At 35.4% G+C, this 19589-nt stretch overlaps 4 protein-coding genes across 6 annotated transcripts in view; 3 read left to right on the top strand and 1 right to left on the bottom strand.

Annotated features, from left to right (window-relative positions):
* Window positions 1-442: 442 nt before the first annotated feature.
* LOC128199501 (facilitated trehalose transporter Tret1-like) lies at window positions 443-4708 on the top strand. The gene is given in 9 exon segments (XM_052889437.1): window positions 443-467; window positions 2873-2942; window positions 2944-2981; window positions 3412-3879; window positions 3882-3960; window positions 3962-4014; window positions 4017-4108; window positions 4110-4420; window positions 4422-4708. Coding segments are annotated over 9 exon segments (1182 nt in total). The 3' UTR covers window positions 4468-4708.
* Window positions 4709-5376: 668 nt separating this feature from the next.
* On the top strand, window positions 5377-9920 carry LOC112047027 (facilitated trehalose transporter Tret1-like). The gene is made up of 3 exons (XM_024083929.2): window positions 5377-5801; window positions 7630-7765; window positions 8365-9920. Exons 1-3 carry the CDS (start codon window positions 5751-5753, stop codon window positions 9693-9695), a joined length of 1518 nt encoding a protein of 505 aa, XP_023939697.2. The 5' UTR covers window positions 5377-5750; the 3' UTR covers window positions 9696-9920.
* A 2276-nt stretch (window positions 9921-12196) lies between these two features.
* Window positions 12197-14183, top strand: LOC112047023 (facilitated trehalose transporter Tret1-like). The gene is made up of 2 exons (XM_024083923.2): window positions 12197-12302; window positions 12853-14183. The coding sequence occupies exons 1-2, from the start codon at window positions 12197-12199 to the stop codon at window positions 14181-14183; spliced, it is 1437 nt and encodes a 478-aa protein (XP_023939691.2).
* Window positions 14184-14495: 312 nt separating this feature from the next.
* The window catches only part of LOC112047018 (histone lysine demethylase PHF8), a 31387-nt gene continuing 26293 nt past the window's right edge, over window positions 14496-19589 (bottom strand). For all 3 annotated transcript variants that reach the window (XM_052889203.1, XM_052889204.1, XM_052889205.1), the window contains exon 23: window positions 14496-19463. In XM_052889203.1, coding sequence (XP_052745163.1) covers window positions 19384-19463 — 80 coding nt within the window. In that variant the 3' untranslated portion in view covers window positions 14496-19383. The remainder of the gene's footprint in view (window positions 19464-19589) is intronic.

Raw genomic sequence — 19589 nt, 5'->3', positions numbered from 1 at the left:
GACGCGCCGAAAGACTTTATTTTATTATCTAAGTATACTAATATGATAGAGCTATAGGTAAAGTTTGTGGTATTGTGGGGGTTTTCTTTGGATTCACTGAACCGATTTTGAAAATTCTTTTACCAATTGAAAGCCACATTATGTGTGAGTGTTGTAGGCTATATTATATCCCAGTATTTCTCAAGGGAACGGGAAGTACGCGGGTAAACCGCGGGGCGACGACTAGTGTTTATATTAAATGAATAGATATTTTTTATCATAACAATAACTGATAATATAATATTGCACCTAATGTAATGTTTTATTTGAAGTGAAATAGAAACGACAGAATACCGAAAAAATGGTTTCAAGTTAGCATCTAATTGATATAAAATTATGTTAAAGTTTTTCAAATTAAATTACAAACAAGAAGTATTGTGGTGATAATGGGAACAAAATCATCATGGATTACACCGTTCAAGAAACAGGTAATATTTTTTGTGAAATCTTTTTTTTTAAGAAAGAAATATAAATAAAAGTGAAAGGTCATCACGATATCTCGAAACCGCTTGACGAATAAAGTTAAATTTTGGCAGAGAGATAGTGTAAACTTAGTATGGATGTCCATACTAAGAACGGATTTTGCGAAATGGCAATTTTTTTTTTTTTTTATTCTTTAAAAGTGACTACAATCTCACCTGATGGTAAGTGATGATGCAATCTAAGATGGAATCGGGCTAACTTGTTAGGAGGAGGATGAAATCCACACCCCTTTCGGTTTCTAAACGACGTCGTACCGGAACGCTAAATCGCTTGGCGGTACGTCTCTATCGGGTAGTAACTAGTCAGACCTGGACCAATTAAGAAAACCTCAATCGGCCCAGCCGGGGATCGAACCCATGACCTCATGTCATGTCATGTAAATCCACCGCGCATGACACTGCGCCACGGAGGCCGTAAATTAAGGGCAAAGGCGTAGGCGTCCATAGGTAAGCCGTAAGTATAAGTAGAAACGAGGAGCGCTCCTACCTAGAAAATCATAGCATAATATGTATTATGTGCCTATTAGACACTCGTGCTTTGAAAGTGCATTTTAAGTGTCTCAAATGGAGAAGGTAAAAGTGGTTTTAGACATCGTGACGAAACCTGCGTACCTGACAAATTTCTTATTCTCTAAGTGCGTGAAGTCTGCAAATCCGCATTGGGCTACCTATTAGCCTAACCCCTCTCATTCTGAAAGGACACTCATGCTCAGCAGTGAGCTGAATATCGGTTGTTAATGATATTAATGACGATGATGATGATGATGATGATGATGATGATGATAATGATGATGATGAGGATGATAGTTAATTAGTTAATTCAGATCTTGGCAACTATATGTACGAGTATAACGTTTTGTGCCAACTCCCTGAAATATTCTACCACGTACCTTAACAAAGGGAAGGATGAAAAGATGGCGGAGTTCTCAAGCAAACTCTTATACTTTAAAGAGTACCAAATATCTCTACAATGTAGGTATATTTTGTAAAGAATCGACAGAAGCAAAATTGTGAGAATACTGTTTGCATTTTCATGTGATAATTAAAATATCAACGATATAAAAATTTTAAAAAATTCAGTAGGTATTTAATATGAATATCAGTCAACAAATCTAACAAACAATTGTCATTAACATGATTTTAATAGATAGTTATTAACATAAGCTACGATTTAATCAAAAGTGGTTTCCATAAAATTAGAAAGAAAGAAAGAAAGAAAATAAATTTATTCAAATTTAAAAGTTACAAACAGTATCCTTAACTAAAAACAGCATGTCTGTCTGTAACCCTTAAAAAAGAAAGGGTGTACAGCTCAGCATATGCCGTGTACTATATACAAGCATAACACACGGCGCTGATTTTCAGCTGAGACCCGTGTGACGCCACAGCTAACATAAGAAAATAAAAATGAGAACAAATTCAAGTGAATTAAATTCAATTAGAAGCAGCAAATATGTTTAAAAATAATAATTAAGTACCAATTAAACTACAGATGTAAAGATATATAGTGTGATTTATATATGAATTTATAATGTGAAGTGTATTTATTACTAAATGTATAAAATATATATGTACCTATAATAAATAAAAAATCAAGATAAAGAACTAAATTAATAACTATTGTATCAAAATTTCAAAGTATCACCTAATTATCGTGTTTTCCTCTATAAAATTGATATTTCCACCGCACAATCCTCAAATTCCTTTTGTCGATCCATTAAATATTTTTTTAATTTTCTACAAAAAGCAAATTTGCTTTTGGAATCACGAATAGGCGGAGGAATATTATTCCAGCAGCGAGTGGCGGCATATTTAAAACTACCCCTAAAAGCAGCTGAACAATGTCGAAGGGACACTCAGAGGCTTACGAGTAAAACATTTATTTTGTGTTGAATCTAACTTTTTGTTATAGTCATAATTTCTGTACAAATGTAATACAGTTTATTTGTAACCAATATAATTATAATAAAACGTTAAAAAATTGATGATACAATAGAACATGTTTTGCGAGTGTCATACATGATTTATCCCCGTATTCCTATGGAAACGGGAACTACGCGAGTGACACAAAAAAGAGGATCTCGAATTCTGCGTATACGATGTTCTAAAACCAAGGTTCTCCCTCTTACGGCCAGTTTCTTCATCGCAAGTAACAGTCAAAGTAACGTCATAAATCAAAAGTGACGGTCTTATTCACGGAAAAATAAAGTCTTCTTTACTACTTACTACTTTTACTGTTACTTTATTAGCTTTACATGACGAAACTAGCTGTAAGTAAAAAACTACCCATATTAATTGATCGAGACTCATCAACAATGTGAATACTTATTATTAATATGTTTAATTTCCAGTGTTTCGTCTCTCTTGGAGTGTCGTGATGGGATTTGCAGCCATACTGCTGCCTCAGCTCCGACAACCTGATTCCATCACCCATTGATGATACCTCCGGCTCTTGGATAGGTAATCAAGATTATTCAAAAATATGTAATAACTAACGGTCCAGAATTCCGTTCAAACGTGACCTTTTACGTATTTACATATTAGAAACCGTTGATGAGTACCTTCATAAACAGAGTATCCGCCGGAGAATCTTATGGTAGATAATTTTTGCTGTTAAAACTAGACGTTTATAAAAAGTTTCTTGCCCCTACTGATGACCTTTGAAGAATACCATTATCAGGAAACAATCCAGGCTGCAGCATAATTTAAATGACTTATTACTAGAGCTGTACAAACACTCCAATATCCAAATTCCCAAGTTATTGGGAAGTGATTCAAATTTGGTTCTAAGATTTGCCCATATTAACAGAACAAATTAAATAAAAGCTTGTAAAAAGAATGAACGTTATATCATCTTGATTTTTACTCATCTTTGAATATTTCGTTTCAGCCGCAATCCTGGGATTTGCCCTCGTCGCCGGCAACTTCGTAGTGCCCACAATAATGGCCAAGTATGGCAGAAGAACGGCGAACCTGGCCAGTCTAGCGCCAATGATGGCTGGCTGGTTCTGCATAATCCTGACCACAAACATTACCATACCATACCAGGTTTCGCCATGGGTATGAGTTTGCCCTGTATTAGTTGGAGAATACACCAGTCCTAAGAATAGACGAGCATTCCTCACACTTATATCTCTAATGATAGCGTCTGGTGTTATTTTTGTCCTTACCTTCGGATCCTTGCTCGCTTGGCAAACTGCTACTTTGGTTATCTCATTCGTATTTTTTACGGACGTATTGATAGTGATATACCCTCCAGAATCGCCGAGTTGGCTGGCTGACCAAGGAAGATACGATGAGTGTAGAAAAGTATTCCGGTAGCTAAGAGGAGACGGGGAGGACGATGAGCTAGAGAAAATGCGAGCAGAATTATCAGAGAAGCCAAAGAATTATCAAATGTGCCAGAAAGTTTTGTAAAGAGAATAAGTTTCTGTTCTGTAAAGAGAGTTCTATAAACCTATCTTTTTAATGATTTTACATTGGGCGGGGGCTAGTTTTTGGCCGCATATACAATTGATATATTTACGAACGTTATTCAAATCTCACGTTATTCAAAGATCACGCTTGGTATTCAAAGAATCCTGTCATAACACAATAGCTATCTTTATTATAAAGAAAATCAAACGTCGAACCATGTTGTTTGTAACTGTTGGAATAAATCTATTTGCATTTTTGGCAACAGCAGCTTATACATATTGTAAAGGGCATGGGATGCTGCCTTTTGATCATCCAGCTATCGGCACAGTTCTCATTCATATCCACATGATCTCAATAGCAACTGGAACAGTGCCTCTGCCCATTATCATTGCTGGAGAACTATTTCCGTAAGAATACAGAAGTTTGGCTGGTAGTCTTAGCGTTCTTTTTCAACCGTTAAACTTATTCGTAATAATGAAAACTGTATTTATTCAAAAACATTGGCATACATGGCGCGTATCTATACTAATATTATAAAGCTGAAGAGTTTGTTTGTTTGTTTGTTTGTTTGATTGAACGCGCTAATCTCAGGAACTACTGGTCCAATTTGAAAAATTCTTTCTGTGTTAGATAGCCCATTTATCGAGGAAGGCTATAGGCTATTATTATATATTATCCCCGTATTCCTACGGGAACAGGAACCACGCGGGTAAAACCGCGCGGCGTCAGCTAGTGTATTATACGCAGCCTAGTTATACCTAACGTTACTCTAGTTATAACGTTGCTAAGACAGGACAAGAGATTGAAAATGAGTTCAGAGGGAGACCTCTTTCTCCTGAGGAGGTGAAATCCACCCATTCGTTGACTTCTTTGAAGCAGTATAATTTAGACAGACGGTGTAGTAGCCCTATATTAACATGACAATGGTAAAAACTTTAAACGAGTGTAGATTTAAGATTGCTGAAGTGTAATTTAGAAGAAAATCTAAAAGTTATGTACATCTAAGTCGGTATTCAATGTTCAAATATGGATGTAATGTTCAACGTTGATTTGAATAAATAGATACCGTACATATCTGTTATGTAAGTGTACATAATATAGTGAAGATTCTACTAGTTTTAATTTTAGTATTAATTAATGTAAAATTAAAGAATAAAAAACGAGTGTGCTTTATATTACACTTTAGAATTAAAACTTCTTAAGCACTCCATCATAACGTTGTTAAGATGGAGAGCTAAAGAATGGAGGAGGAAGATGGAAAAATGGAGTTGTTTACTTTAAGTTACGTATTCTTTAACTTCCACCCAAAGTCAAGAGTACGTAAAGAAATTTTACTTGTTTTGTTTTGTAATTAAATCTAGGATATAAGAATTCAAGTATTTCATTTACGTCGTATGTATCCCACAATGGCATGCTAAAGGATACGACGGAGAAAGTTATTCGTGACTCTGGAGCCCAGACCACAGGTTGTTTGAGACCTTTTATTTTTGAGAATACAAAAGATCCTGGAAAACTTCAAATAATTAATGAAGTTACTTCTAAACAACAGGGTGTTAGACATTTTTTGTTGATTAGTAGGCAAACAATTTTATTTACCCAAATGTCTGCAAATCCAATAATATGAACTAACACAGTTTTAAGTTTATCGTACCCGACGATAAACGATAATACAATACAATGAGTAATTGCAAACATATATAGAATCTATAAGTAGCAGCAGTGGACAAAATGATTGCAACATAATTTCAAAATCATTGTAGTGTCTAACACTTTTATAAATTTATTACACAAAAGTTCTCTGTGGTGTTCCAAATGGATCACGGGGTTAACCATGATCCATGGATTTCGCCATTCATGAAACAGGTACGTTATAATTCATTCAGGGTATGGATGGGATTGTCCCGCTTGTTCTTCAGGTATGTTTGTTGAGACTAGTGAAGATTGATTACTATGTGAAACAATGCACAAATGCTCTCTTGGAAATCTTTGTTGGGAGTCCGAGGCAGTATCAATTGCTGAGGACATTTGCTGATGGTTTCCATTGTCAGTCTTAATCTGACAATGGCCTGTTACAAGTAGATTCTGTCATCTTAAGTTTCAGTTAAATAATTACTGACTACTAAGTCCCTTTTTGAAAGTCGAATTATGATCATTAATTACTTATTCTCTTAAATTCCTATTTATAACTAAGTATTGACTTCTAGTACTTTATATTATGACAATTATTTCTTTGTTATTTACGAGTATCTTGCTTCTGCAAATATTTATTAGCAGCTTATTGCCTGCAGTGCTATGCTTATTTCTTGATGTTTTCTTTAGTAAAATATTTTATTTTAGAATAAAAAATATATTTTTGTTAACCTGAATGAGTTGCTTTCTTCTTTATATAATCAATTCATCGTGCATCCGTATCTAAAACGGTACGTTTTACTGAAGAAGCATTTGATAAGGAATCGCTTAATCATTCCTTTACAGTTGCACTGGCGTTTATATAATTATGAGAAAAAGTCCATTAGTTTTATCAACATCATCATCATCATCATCATCCGTTATACATCCACTGCAGCTGGTCATAGGCTTTTTGTATGGACCCTCAAACGCCAGCATTCAGAGGCTTTCGAAACCCGGATATCATCGGTCCACCTAGTGGGGGGCTAACACTAAGTTTTTGCCTGCCACCGTACGTACAATGTTCAGCAGAAAATGCACGTTATCTTTATAATCCATGTTAATAAACTATTAAACGAATTAGGTATTCGAGCCGTTATCATGCTTTAATAATACAATTGAATCATTCTTAATCCGTCTAATTTTGTCTTCTTTATCCAACTTATTTATGTGTTTGTAGTGAAGTGTCATCATCATCATCATCATCATCATCATGTCAGCCGATGGAAGTCCTCTGCATGACATGATAGGCCTTTTGTAGGGACTTCCAAACACCACGATACTGAGCCACCTGCATCCATGCCACTCGCTTGATGTCGTCAGTCCATTTGGTGGGGGGTCGACCAACCCAGCGATTTCTGGTGCGGAGCCGCCATTCTAGCACCTTGTGACCCCAACGGCCATCGGCTCTTCGTACTATGTGCCCCGCCCATTGCCACTTCAGCGACACGTTGAGCTATGTCGGTGACTTTGGTTCTACTGAGGATCTCCTCACTTCTGATTCGAACACGCAGAGATACTTCTAGCTTAGCTAGTGAAGTGTAGTGTTTTAAATTACATCAATATAATTATTTTTGCATTCTTGCAATTGTTGATGAACGATCAACCATTTAGAAACAATTGGGTTATCTAAATTTAATGACCTCCAGTATCGCTCATCCTATCTAGAATCTAAATCCTACTTATCTTTTGCAATGTCTCTAATCATGATTTTAGAACTTTTGTACACGCTTCCAATTTATCAGAAATGGTTTTATCTAAGTAGTTAAAACGATAAAACTTCAGTAATAATTGTTTCTAACAATTACGACCCTGTATATAAAGATAGTCATAGTAAACAATGATTTTGTATTTATGAGGAAGCCCCTACAAAAGGCATAATTATGTCCAGGAGTGGACTTTATCAGCTGATTTGATGTGATGATGTTTTGATAATAAGCAGAAGTCTAATTTAAGTACATAATGAAAGCACAAAAATATAGGCGAACAGCGCCTTAGTTTTAAAAACCTTACTTATTTACAGTGTTTCGTCTCTCTTGGAGTATCATTGAACGTGGCTGCTCATGGTCTAGTGATGGGATTCGCTGCTATACTGCTGCCTCAGCTCCGACGAGCTGATTCCGTCATACCTATAGACGATACAACTGGTTCTTGGATAGGTAAGAAGATTTATAAAGCAGTACCTATACTGACAACACAGTCATCAATATTAATCTATTTTCTTTTTAAAAAGGGTAATTTTCTTTCTATAAAGGATAATTTAAGAAATTAAATATCACGTGTCTCAAACGGTGAAGGAAAAACATCGTAAGGAAACCTGCATAACTGAGAATTTTCTTAATTGTCTACGTGTGTGAAGTCTGCCAATCCGCATTGGTGGAGTAATTGGCCTAACCCCTCTCATTTTGAGAGAAAACTAGAGTTCAACAGTTAGCCGAATATGGGTTGAAAGAAGGATAGGATAATTTGAAGTCTAGCCCTATCATGCTGCTGCAAAGGGAGTTGGCAGACTTAAAATTCGACTAACGATCACTTGATATGTTTGGTGACCGAGGCCAAGGGCTTAACGAGCTCGCGGCATGAGGGTTTCAAAATACCAACTCCGGGTGGCTGCCTATAATTTTTTGGGAGAAACTAAAACTGGTAACCAAATGCATGCATGCACCTTATGATCAGAGCCCAGAGGTTGCATGGGTACAGAGTAGGTAGCATTTTGTACTACACCACAAACTAATAGTTTCACATTTTTTCATTTCAGCTGCTATCCTGGGCTTCTCCCTGATTGCCGGCAACTTCTTAGTGCCCTCAATAATGGCGAGATTTGGTAGAAGAACTGCAAACCTCATCAGCATAGCGCCAATGATCGTTGGCTGGTTCAGCATCGTCCTCGCCACAAATGTTACAACGCTCCTAGTCGCGAGATTTCTCCAAGGTCTCGCTATGGGAATGAGTGGTTTCCTCGGCCCCGTATTAATTGGCGAATATACCAATCCAAAGAACAGAGGAGCCTTTCTCACTTTGGTATCATTGACGATTTGTACTGCTGTTCTTTTTGTCCACACCGTCGGATCTTTCGTCACATGGCAAGTGACTGCGTTGGTGATGACAGGCATTGTTTTTACCGATTTGTTAATAATAATCCACTCTCCAGAATCACCCAGTTGGCTGGCGTATCAAGGAAGATATGACGAATGTAGAAAAGTCTTTCACTGGCTCAGAGGTTACGGGGAAGATGATGAATTAGAAAAACTGATAGCAGCTAGCAAAATTATGAGAGAAACTAAACAGTATGCCAATGTACAAGATTCATTCGTGAAGAGTCTAAGAAATAATCTAGCTTATTTCTACGTTACACTGCGTAAGAAAGAGTTCTACAAACCCATTTTTATAATGGTACATATTTACACTTTGGCCAAATGGTCTGGAGCAAACATTATTGCTGCATACACAGTGGATATATTTGAAAATGTTGTCGGAAGTGATGTGAATATTTCTCTCCTGATTATCACTCTTGATGTTCAGAAAATCCTTTCGAGCTTCATAGCGGTCTTTATTATAAGAAAAATCAAGCGTAGAACTTTACTTTGGGTGGCCGGCGGTTTGAACTTGTTTGCATATATAACAATAGCATCTTACACATATTGCAAAGCTCATAACCTTCTACCATTTGATCACCCCGCTATAGGAATACTTCTGATTCACATACACGTTATATCAATAGCCACTGGCACTATACCTCTGCCAATCATCATCGCTGGCGAACTATTCCCTTTGCAGTACAGAAGTTTAGCTGGAGGTATTAGCATGCTATTTCTGTCAACAAATCTATTCATAACGATGAAAACTTTGCCATTCTTGTTCAAGAATATTGGTATTTACGGTGCATATGTGTTGTATGCAACTGTAGTGGGATACTGTCTGCTGATAGCATGGCTGTACCTGCCTGAAACTAAGGATAAAACATTATTAGAGATTGAGAATGAGTTTAGAGGAAGATCTCTGTCTCCTGAAGACCTGAAGTCCGCTCAATCACTTACTTCTGAACATAATAATATGAATAGCAGGCGTACTCGTAGTATGGTTGTATGATACATATTGGTATGATCTCTTTATTAGATGTCATAAGCCTTTAATACTCACAAACGATGCTTTAATATATAATAAATTATGATGTAGGTACTAGGTATCCACTTCCTTGGTACATTTATAGGTACAACTGCTACTTAGCTTAGTTAATTTTTAATTGTAAATATCTAATCTTGTAGAGGATAATAATTATATATAATATCTACTCGTAAGTGCTTAAAAGTTGAGAATTATACGACTTATAGTTTTACTTTTATAATAAATATAATATATAAAAAAATCGGTTGTTTAATTTCTCTCAAGTTTAAACAACTCCTAAAAATGTGCGATCGTCTCATAATCTGATATTCATCATCATCGTCAGCGGATAGACGTCCACTGCTGGACCTAGGCCTCATGCATGGACTTCCAAAAACAACGGTCTCGAGCCGCCAGCATCCAGCGGCTCCCTGCAACCCGCTTGATGTCCTCGGTCCACCTAGTGAGGGGTCAACCAACACTGCGCTTTCCGGTGCGGGGTCGTCATTCCAGCACCTTTATGATTAAGTAAAGGTGCTGGAATCTGATATTATAATTTGATGTAATGGACTAAGGGCCTGCAATAGTCAGATATACCTCATTTTGCGTATAATTATAATTAGATAGAATAGAATAGAATTATTATTAGATACTAATATTATAAAGAGGTGATTGTGATATTGTATCTACTGAACCGATTTAGAAAATTCTGTTACCACTAGAAAGCCAAGTTCTAACTACAGTAAGGTATCTCCCAACTTATCCTATGGTAGGAGTGGCGTGCAGTTCATATATGCAAAAATGAAAAGCCTACCCTGAGGACTCGTTACCAACTTGAATTAGAGAAGGAATTTTCCACTTTGTATAAAGTCGAAAATTCATTCGCCACACACATACTGACTCTCAGTCTTCGTAAAATTAAGTAAGTCTGTCGATCGCAGACTCTCGTTCTATAAGTAGGTAAATAAATAAGTATTGAAAAATTATATAATTTCAATAAAACGGATTATTAAGATAGATGATAATATTTATTTATATGATTGATGATAAAATAGTAAATTAAGAGCAATATTTGCAATTTTTTATGACAAGATTGGTATGTAGTTAGGTACCAGATAAAAACAATAAACTAATTTAGTAAATGTAAGACTGTGCAATGGAAAACACGTAAACACTGTATTTTTGTAGGTAATTATTATTATAAAATGTGTTATTAAATAACATAAATGTGCATAATAATTAGCAGTTTAAGAGTTGTCGTGGTGTGTTGAAAATGGGGAAAACTGGATCATGGATTACGCCGTTCAAGAAACAGGTAGGATACTCGTGTCACGGTGTCACTTTACAAAAAAAAAGTCTCATTTATAATTGTCTATGGTAATCAATACATACATATAAATAAAATTGAAAAGATCTCTGTCTGTCTGTGTTTTCTCAAGTGCTTATAGGTAGTTTACATAATACTAAAACACTATCATGCAATTTTAAAATTTTCGTGTCTCTCTGTCTGTTTGACCGGACGAATCTCTCGTCTAAATCGGATGAACAGATTTAAACGGGACTTTCACTGGTAGATAGAGAAGGTTATTGAGCAACATATAGGATACTCTTTATCCCGGTAAAATTCACGGTTCCCGTGAGATTTATGTATAACTGAATTTCAAGCGAACGAAGTTGCGAGCGTCCGCTAGTAGGAAATATCTATAATCCTAAAGATAGGAATATCTATAATCCCATCCCTAAAGAAGCCCAAAGAATTTGAGTACACAGGTACCTATACTAGAGAGCCGTGATAGCCCAGTGTATATGACCTCTGCCTCCGATTCCAGGGCGTGTGGGTTCAAATCCGGTCCGGGGCATGCACCTCCAACTTTTCAGTTGTGTGCATTTTAAGAGATTAAAGGTCACGTGTCTCAAACCGTGAAGGAAAAACATCGTGAGGAAATCTGCATACCAGAGAATTTTCTTAATTCTCTGCGTGTGTGAAGTCTGCCAATCCGCATTGGGTCAGCGTGGTGGACTATTGACCTAACCCCACTCATTCTGAGAGGAGACTCGAGATCATCAGAGAGCCGAATACCTATGGGTTCATATGACATAAAAAGTCGCCATCTACTTTGCATAATGACAACCCTTCGAAAAAACAATAAAGTAAAAAAATGTGAATATTTATTTAAAAGGTTAAATAAATATTCACGAACTTTGATTAGGGTAGACTGGGTGCCAGCGTGGTGGATTATTGGCCTAAGAGCCCCCGCTCACTTACAACTTTTAGTCGGCCGATTATAGAACAGTTATAGCGATGTATGACAGCCCGCACATCTGTCCAACTAAATCACGCACAACTAAAAAGTCGGCAAACTATAAATTGACATTGAGCGGCCACCCTAACCGCTCTCATTCTGAGAGGAGACTTGAGCTCAGCAGTGAGTGTCGTTTTCTTACAATAATTTCAGTGTTTTGTGACTGTGGGCGTGTCGGTAAACATGGCGGCACACGGGCTACTGATCGGCTACGCAGCCATCTTGTTGCCGCAGTTGCGTCGGCCTGGCTCCAGCATACCCATCGACGATGCTTCCGGCTCCTGGATAGGTGAGGTTTAGCTATGTAAGTAACAAAGCTCAGCCAGGGAAGATGGGTGGTGGTGGGAATCAGGTGCAGGGGTATACCATCATCTTAATTAGTTGATGATCCTGAATTGCTGAGAATCCTGAAAAAAAGTAAACTAGGTATATATTTTATTTTCCGTCCCAGGATTCTAAAGTCGAACCTCATAATCTGATGCCGCATAAGCTAACTCAATAGACTGAAAACTTAAGTAACGAAGCAGATATATTGTTGGAGGGTTCTTTAAAAGAGCTTATCCAATTCATCAGTAGATCTCAAAAGTAACAGGTATCGACTATAACTAGGTAGGTATTACTATTACCTATAGGTATACCTATTGTGTTCAAATTAAATGCGGGTCACCTGATTGTGATTTCTTCCAGGGTCATTAGCAGCAGCTGACTCTGAGGCATACCCGTAGTCAGCGTTGTTTTTTTGTTAATATCCTCCCCTAAATAACCCCAACGTAGCCAAGTTTGTTTTTTCTAAAATAGAGCTTAAGCGTAAAAACTATAGTAATTGTGTTCCATTACAGCGTCTATCCTGGGATTTGCGCTCGTCGCTGGAAACTTCATAGTGCCAACGATAATGGCCAAATACGGCAGGAGGACTGCCAACTTAGCGAGCATAGCGCCCATGCTCATTGGATGGTTCTGCATCATCCTCGCTACCAACATAACAACACTCCTCATCGCAAGACTTCTTCAAGGCCTCGCCATGGGTATGAGCGCATCTCTCGGTCCAGTATTGATTGGAGAATACACCAGCCCATCAAATAGAGGAGCATTCCTCACTTTTATATCATTATCAATAGCAACAGGAGTTCTTTGCGTCCATTCCCTCGGATCCTTCCTCAGTTGGCAAGTCACTGCTTTGGCGATAGCTTTAGTAGTTTTCGCGGATCTGCTGATAGTGATGCATTCTCCAGAATCCCCGAGTTGGTTGGCTGATCAAGGAAGATACGACGAGTGCAGAACGGTCTTCCGTTGGCTGAGAGGCGATGAAGAAGAGGATGAACTAGAAAAAATGATCGAAGCAAGCAGAATGGCACGAGAAGCCAAGGAATTTGAAAACGCATCATCAGACACTTTCGGAAAGAAACTGAGAAGCAACTTGGGTTACATAAATGCAACAATGAGAAAGAAAGAGTTTTACAAGCCAATTTTTATAATGATCCACATTTACACTTTAGGGCAATGGGCGGGCGCAAACGTCATATCAGCGTATACCATTGATTTGTTCACGCATATAATTGGGGACGACGTAAACTTACCTCTAATTATGATAACTCTGGATTTACAGAGAATCATTTCGAACAGTATCGCAGTCTTTGTTATAAGAAAAGTGAAACGACGGACGATGTTGTTTTCCACTGTGGGAATAAACTTATTCGCATTTCTGTCAATAGCAGCTTACACTTACTGCAAAGGGCATAATCTTCTGCCATTCGATCATCCAGCAATCGGAATAGCTTTAATCCATGTTCATATGTTCTCAATAGCAACGGGGACAGTCCCTCTGCCTTTCATCATAGCCGGAGAAGTATTCCCATTAGAATACAGAAGTTTGGCTGGTGGAATAAGTGTACTCTTCCTATCCTTCAATCTCTTTATAACGGTGAAGACGGTACCATTCTTGTTCAAGACCATTGGTATCTATGGAGCTTATGTCCTCTACGCGTCAGTGGTGGCCTACTGTTTGGTGGTATCTTTGCTGTTTCTACCAGAAACTAAAGACAGGACTTTGCAAGAAATTGAGGACGAATTTCGAGGCAGACCACTTTCACCTGAGGAACTAAAGTTCACACAGTCGCTGACATATTTGACACATAATACAGACAGAAGATTTAGCAGCCCATTTGTGTGATAGTTATTTTTCAATTTTTTTACGTAGAGGACACTTTAACCTAATATTTATATTCAGGCTGTTTCGTAAATAGCACAACATACTCTACAAGATGATAGGTGACATCAAGGCTTACTAAAATAACGAAAAATATATTAGCAGAGAAATTTTTCAACACAATATGTTACAATTAAATTACAATAAAATTATTGTTTTTTGTAAAAAAAATCTTAAAAATAATCCATCATACTCTGTTTAGTATGTCGTGCTATTTATGTGACACGCTCTATGTTCCACATATCTTTTTATGACGTGTGTAAATAAAAAAAAGACTACATTTTCAATTCATGTTTATTTTTTTGTTTAATTTTATTTATAATAATTTGTAGCGATAAACAAAATTTGTATCTGTCACTAGTTTTTACTTAAAACAAAAAATAACAGTAAAAAAAACTCTTAAAAACTATTATTTTATTAATAACAACGAATTTTTCTGTATCAAATTATAATAGACAGCACCCATTTTTTGTATTAAGCCGGATCCACACGCGCAAACATGTTCGACGAAGAAACTTCGTAAAGCATAACATGACGAGCATTAAGTGCGTCGAGATTTAGCTTAATTATATAAGACGTGTGAAGCAATGAAAGAAAGAAGAAATTATCATAATTTTTTTTTGAAAAGTCATTTTTGTCTTGTCTTTTCATATTACTGACAAAAACTATGTATACAGGCTGTTTCTTTTTCATTCTTCCAAATTTTTTTGGTTCTTCTATTTCAATATGAATTATTATTAAAAAATATTTTTACGTGGCACCTCAAAACATTTACACACTGTTTAATGTCTATTAATAGCACAATTAAGATGCACTTTAGGAGCATTTAATATGACCAAAAATGTCATCACACGTTCATTCATATACTATACAATACTTGTGTTTACTCGTATATGTTACACACATGTGTTGAGGCCTAAATACAAAAAAAAAATATTTATACCTGTATATAATAAAAAAAAAACATTTATCTGAAATAAGAAATACCCTGTATATAGCGTGTTCAAATAGTGCAAATCATTTTGTTTTCTAATCAATTTAAACTATATTTATTTTCAAAATTAACAATTAACAAAATGCGACATTATTTACGTAAAACACCAAATCGATGCTGAATAGTAAAATTTAAACACTAATTATTAAATTACAAAACTAAATTCTACTAATGTTTATCTTTTATTTATTATTAAAAAAAAACATACATCAAGTCGGTGGTGAGTTAGCGATTTACGAAAATACATATTTTTTGTCTTTTTTTTTAAATATCTATTATTATATTTTTTTTACGTCAATACAAAATATGTTAAGTAGACAAATGACCCGATTCATTTCTTGTCATCTAGATTCATTCCTAGACGTTTTTACTTACAAAGTAAAAATATATATTTAGGAAGGAATAGTGCTTACATATTTTCACTATTTGGTGTTTAGTACCGGTTCTTTAATATATCTTTATTATTGTAATAAGCTAGAATAGAGCAAGAGTTTTCCTATTATTGCATATGATATATAACATCTAACATATCACCTTAATATAGTATGCGCCAAATTTCTAGTCCGATCTGACAAGTTGCAACACACAGTCTGGGGGGGTATGTTTTCGCACACTGCGCAGTCGTACGCATCGTGTTTAAAACGGACTCTTAAATGGGCGCAGACTAAATTAACCTTTTAAAATGTGTTGATACCGTCTGACTGCCAACACCACGCGTTGCTTATGGTCTAAATAAGGTACTCTAATCATACTTCTCGCGTTTTCGGGCTTAATATTACAGATTTTGTACTACCGGAAGACGTTTTTGCTTTTGGTACAATTGTTTTGGACGATTGTGTGAAACTGAAAGATCATCCAATGTATTCACAATATTAAATAAATTTTCCTCAGCAAGTGAATGGTTGCTAAGTAACGATGTTTTAGTTAGCGGTTTCTGTTGTGCTCCGTTCATTATAAACACAAAAATGCGTATGTGTTGTCACTTTACTACTACATCAAAAACTGTCCTCCGTAAGTACGAACACTTTTTTTACTAAATCACAGGAAAGCGAGATGAAAGATGTTACATATATAAAAAATCGAACAAATTACACAAATATATAGAGCAAATAAAGAACATTGTTATTTTTGTTAGAATATGAAGTAATTTTCAAAATCACAAAAATAGTACTGAATGATGATTTGTGCGTTTCTCGTGGCAGTGTGCGACCAACATGAAACGCAAAGTTACAAATGTCAAGTTAAAAAGCAGCACACAAACATACATAGCACTAATGTTATGGATACAATGTTAAATTAATCGTAAATACAATATGTCAGATCTTTGATTCTTTGATACATTGAAAGTTACACAAATTATGCATAATAACGTATACAGTGATTAATTTCAGAGACTATGAGAAGATCGGAAACTATAGGAAATTAAAAAAAAATATTTTGATTTTAAAAATATATCAAAAAAAAAAAAATTACTGTGATGACATCATCAGCAAAAAAAAAGAAAAATTTGTTTAAAAGTAAAATACAAGTTTTTCATACATGTGTAATTAAACCGAAAACTGCACCAAAATAAATTTTAAACGTTCCTCTATATTTCATATAGTCTCTGTTTTTCCCATACTGTCCCAGTAAAATAGAACACGCTGTATATAAAAATCTATAGAAAGTATCAAACAAAATATACAAATGTACGTAAAGTTTTTTTTGGGAGAAGCTTAACTTAAGCATAGTTCACATAAATGTTTGTTTGTCCCGGCATTTCTCTAATTTTGATACAACATTATTACTCTATACCCACTGGCGTGCATAAGGTTGTCGATCAGGGTATGCATTAGTAAGAAAAATTAACCAAACTGGGAAAATCTGCATATTTGCATTGCAACATGCATAGTATTAAGAAAAACATCTTTTAGGGTATGCAGTACTTTGATGCATGTATGAGGTGCACGCCACTGTCTATACCATAGATAAGTACGGTAGGCAATTATGGACTTTGCACCATGGCGGTTTTGGAAAGTGACAGGTTTTAAGGGTCTAGATCCTCAAATATTCAGTATAAATATTATTTTGATGTTTTCTACTAAATTATCAAGATCATGAGGAACCATGACTCCAATAGCCAGAAGCTTAGCTTAAAATTTAATCTTTAACGATGTTTTTCGTTTAACCTTTAACGAAGTTTGCCTCAAACTTAACCGAATGGGGACATTATTTCTCGTTTTAATCAGAGAAAATATTAAAAACAAATTCGATAATAAATATTTTGTAGTGTCCGGACTCTTAAAACCTGTTATCCACTTTCAAAGCCAACAGTGGAAACTTCATAATTGAAAACCAAACACACCTAAGTTAAGAGCATTTACCGACAAACTATCGCAGACGCAAGTCTGGCTTTCGCAGGCCCTCATTCGCACGAGAGTTTTTAACGGACGATAACAAAGCGTTCAAATATACTATGAAGTTAAATGTTAACGCTTCGCTTACCGGTTTTATATGAATTTTTAAACTAGCTCGCAAGCCCCTGTCCACTTAAGAGGAGCGGATGCAATCCTATTGGTTAATATTTCTCCGTTTCTCAGCTCCGCTGCCTCGCTCCGCTTCGGTGGACTAAGCACCGGATGACATTTTTACATAGAATCAAAATTTCGTATATGTCAATAGCTGCTCGAGCTGTGTGTATGGCCTTACGAAATTAATTCCAAGCTCAAAAAAAAAAACTCATAGAAACCTACTCGGAATCTCACTATTCATTACAATAAATATAAATTCATGATTTTTTCATTTATCTGAGGCGTAAAAGTTATCTCGGAATATACAGTGGGTCTACAACACACATTGGTCCGTGATCTAAATACATATCAATATATAAAATATACATCTTATTGTTGTGCCTGGTGTCTGACCCTACTATTTAGGACTATATATATAAAAGAATTTAAACTATCGCGAAAGTTATTCATATTAATTGATTATGAAACACGGCTAAAACTCACGTGAGGCCCTTAGTCATGAGCTGGTTCTTGCAACGCGGCACAATCCAAACTGCGACGCTGCAATAACGTGGGTTTTAGCCGTGTTTCATAATCAATGAATAAAATGTTTCATAATCAAAATCAATGCACAAAAGGTTATATTTATACACATAAATCAAAAAAAAATTCTTCAAAGTAAAGTGAACTTTAAACAGTTAGTAATTAGGTGCACTTTACTTTGAAGAAAGTTGAGGTTTAAATTCTAATCCATGTTCATAAATATGGCTGTTAAGCTATAAGACTAAACACGGCCATATTTATAAACCTGGATTAAAATTTAAATAAATTTTCTTCAAAGTAAAGTGAACTTTAAACAGTAGTAATTAGGTGCACTTTAATTTGAAGAAAGTTGAGGTTTAAATCTTAATCCATGTTTATAAAGGCCGCTAAATCTTTATGTTTGTAATATTAATTATCACGATTACACATACTGTCTATCTGTATGCTTTAAAGAGATTATAGTTATTTACACGACACCAAAACACAAATAAGTTTATTTAAAATTTTTGTCTGTCTGTCTGTCTGGATTATTGTTTGGAAAGGCTTTAATGGGACTTTCACTGGAAGATACATTACTAAGCAACATATAGGTTGCTTTTTTTTTAAATCAGAATAATACATGGTTTTTGAGATTTGTGAAAAACTGTATTTTACGCGGACGAAGTCGCGAGATAGTCTGCTAGTTTTATAATCAAAAATATTACTATCAAATGTCTACCGATTGTTTATTTTACACAAAATATTAAATTAAATTAAATACATGTCAAATTAAATGTCAAATATTTATTTGCAAATCGAAAAAAGTAAAATACTTCATATTTATGTTTATTTTGAGGGTATTTTCAAATGAGGTCAGTTATTATTATTATAAAAGTAAACTTATTAAAAAAAACTGTTATAAGTTAATAATAATAAAAAAGTAGTCACTGACAAAATTATCAATTATTATCAATATTTTTAATCGTGATTTTAATATTTTTGTATTACAGAACTTTATAAGGCAGATACACTAATAATATAAAAAAAACATTAAAATAGTCCTAAAGTTTAGGGTCACATTGGGACATAAGTCAGGCGCTGGTGCTGTGTACTACATATACAATTAACTATGTTACCACTAACTAATTAATTAATTAAACTAATATATCATTTTGTGTATTTTGAGGATTTTGCCGAGACGCTGTTTCGCCGTCTTCATACCCTTTTTCAGTCTTAGATCTGAAACAAAATACGTTTATTACAACATTTGCATTAGTTAATAAACAGTTTGAAAAAAGACATTGAAAGTACGATGCTGCGTCATTATCAACCCATATACGGCTCACTGCTGAGCACGAGTCTCCC

Source organism: Bicyclus anynana, chromosome 25, assembly GCF_947172395.1.
Source record: "Bicyclus anynana chromosome 25, ilBicAnyn1.1, whole genome shotgun sequence".
Classification (NCBI taxonomy): Eukaryota; Metazoa; Arthropoda; class Insecta; order Lepidoptera; family Nymphalidae; genus Bicyclus; species Bicyclus anynana.
This window is presented reverse-complemented; position numbering and strand designations above follow the sequence as displayed.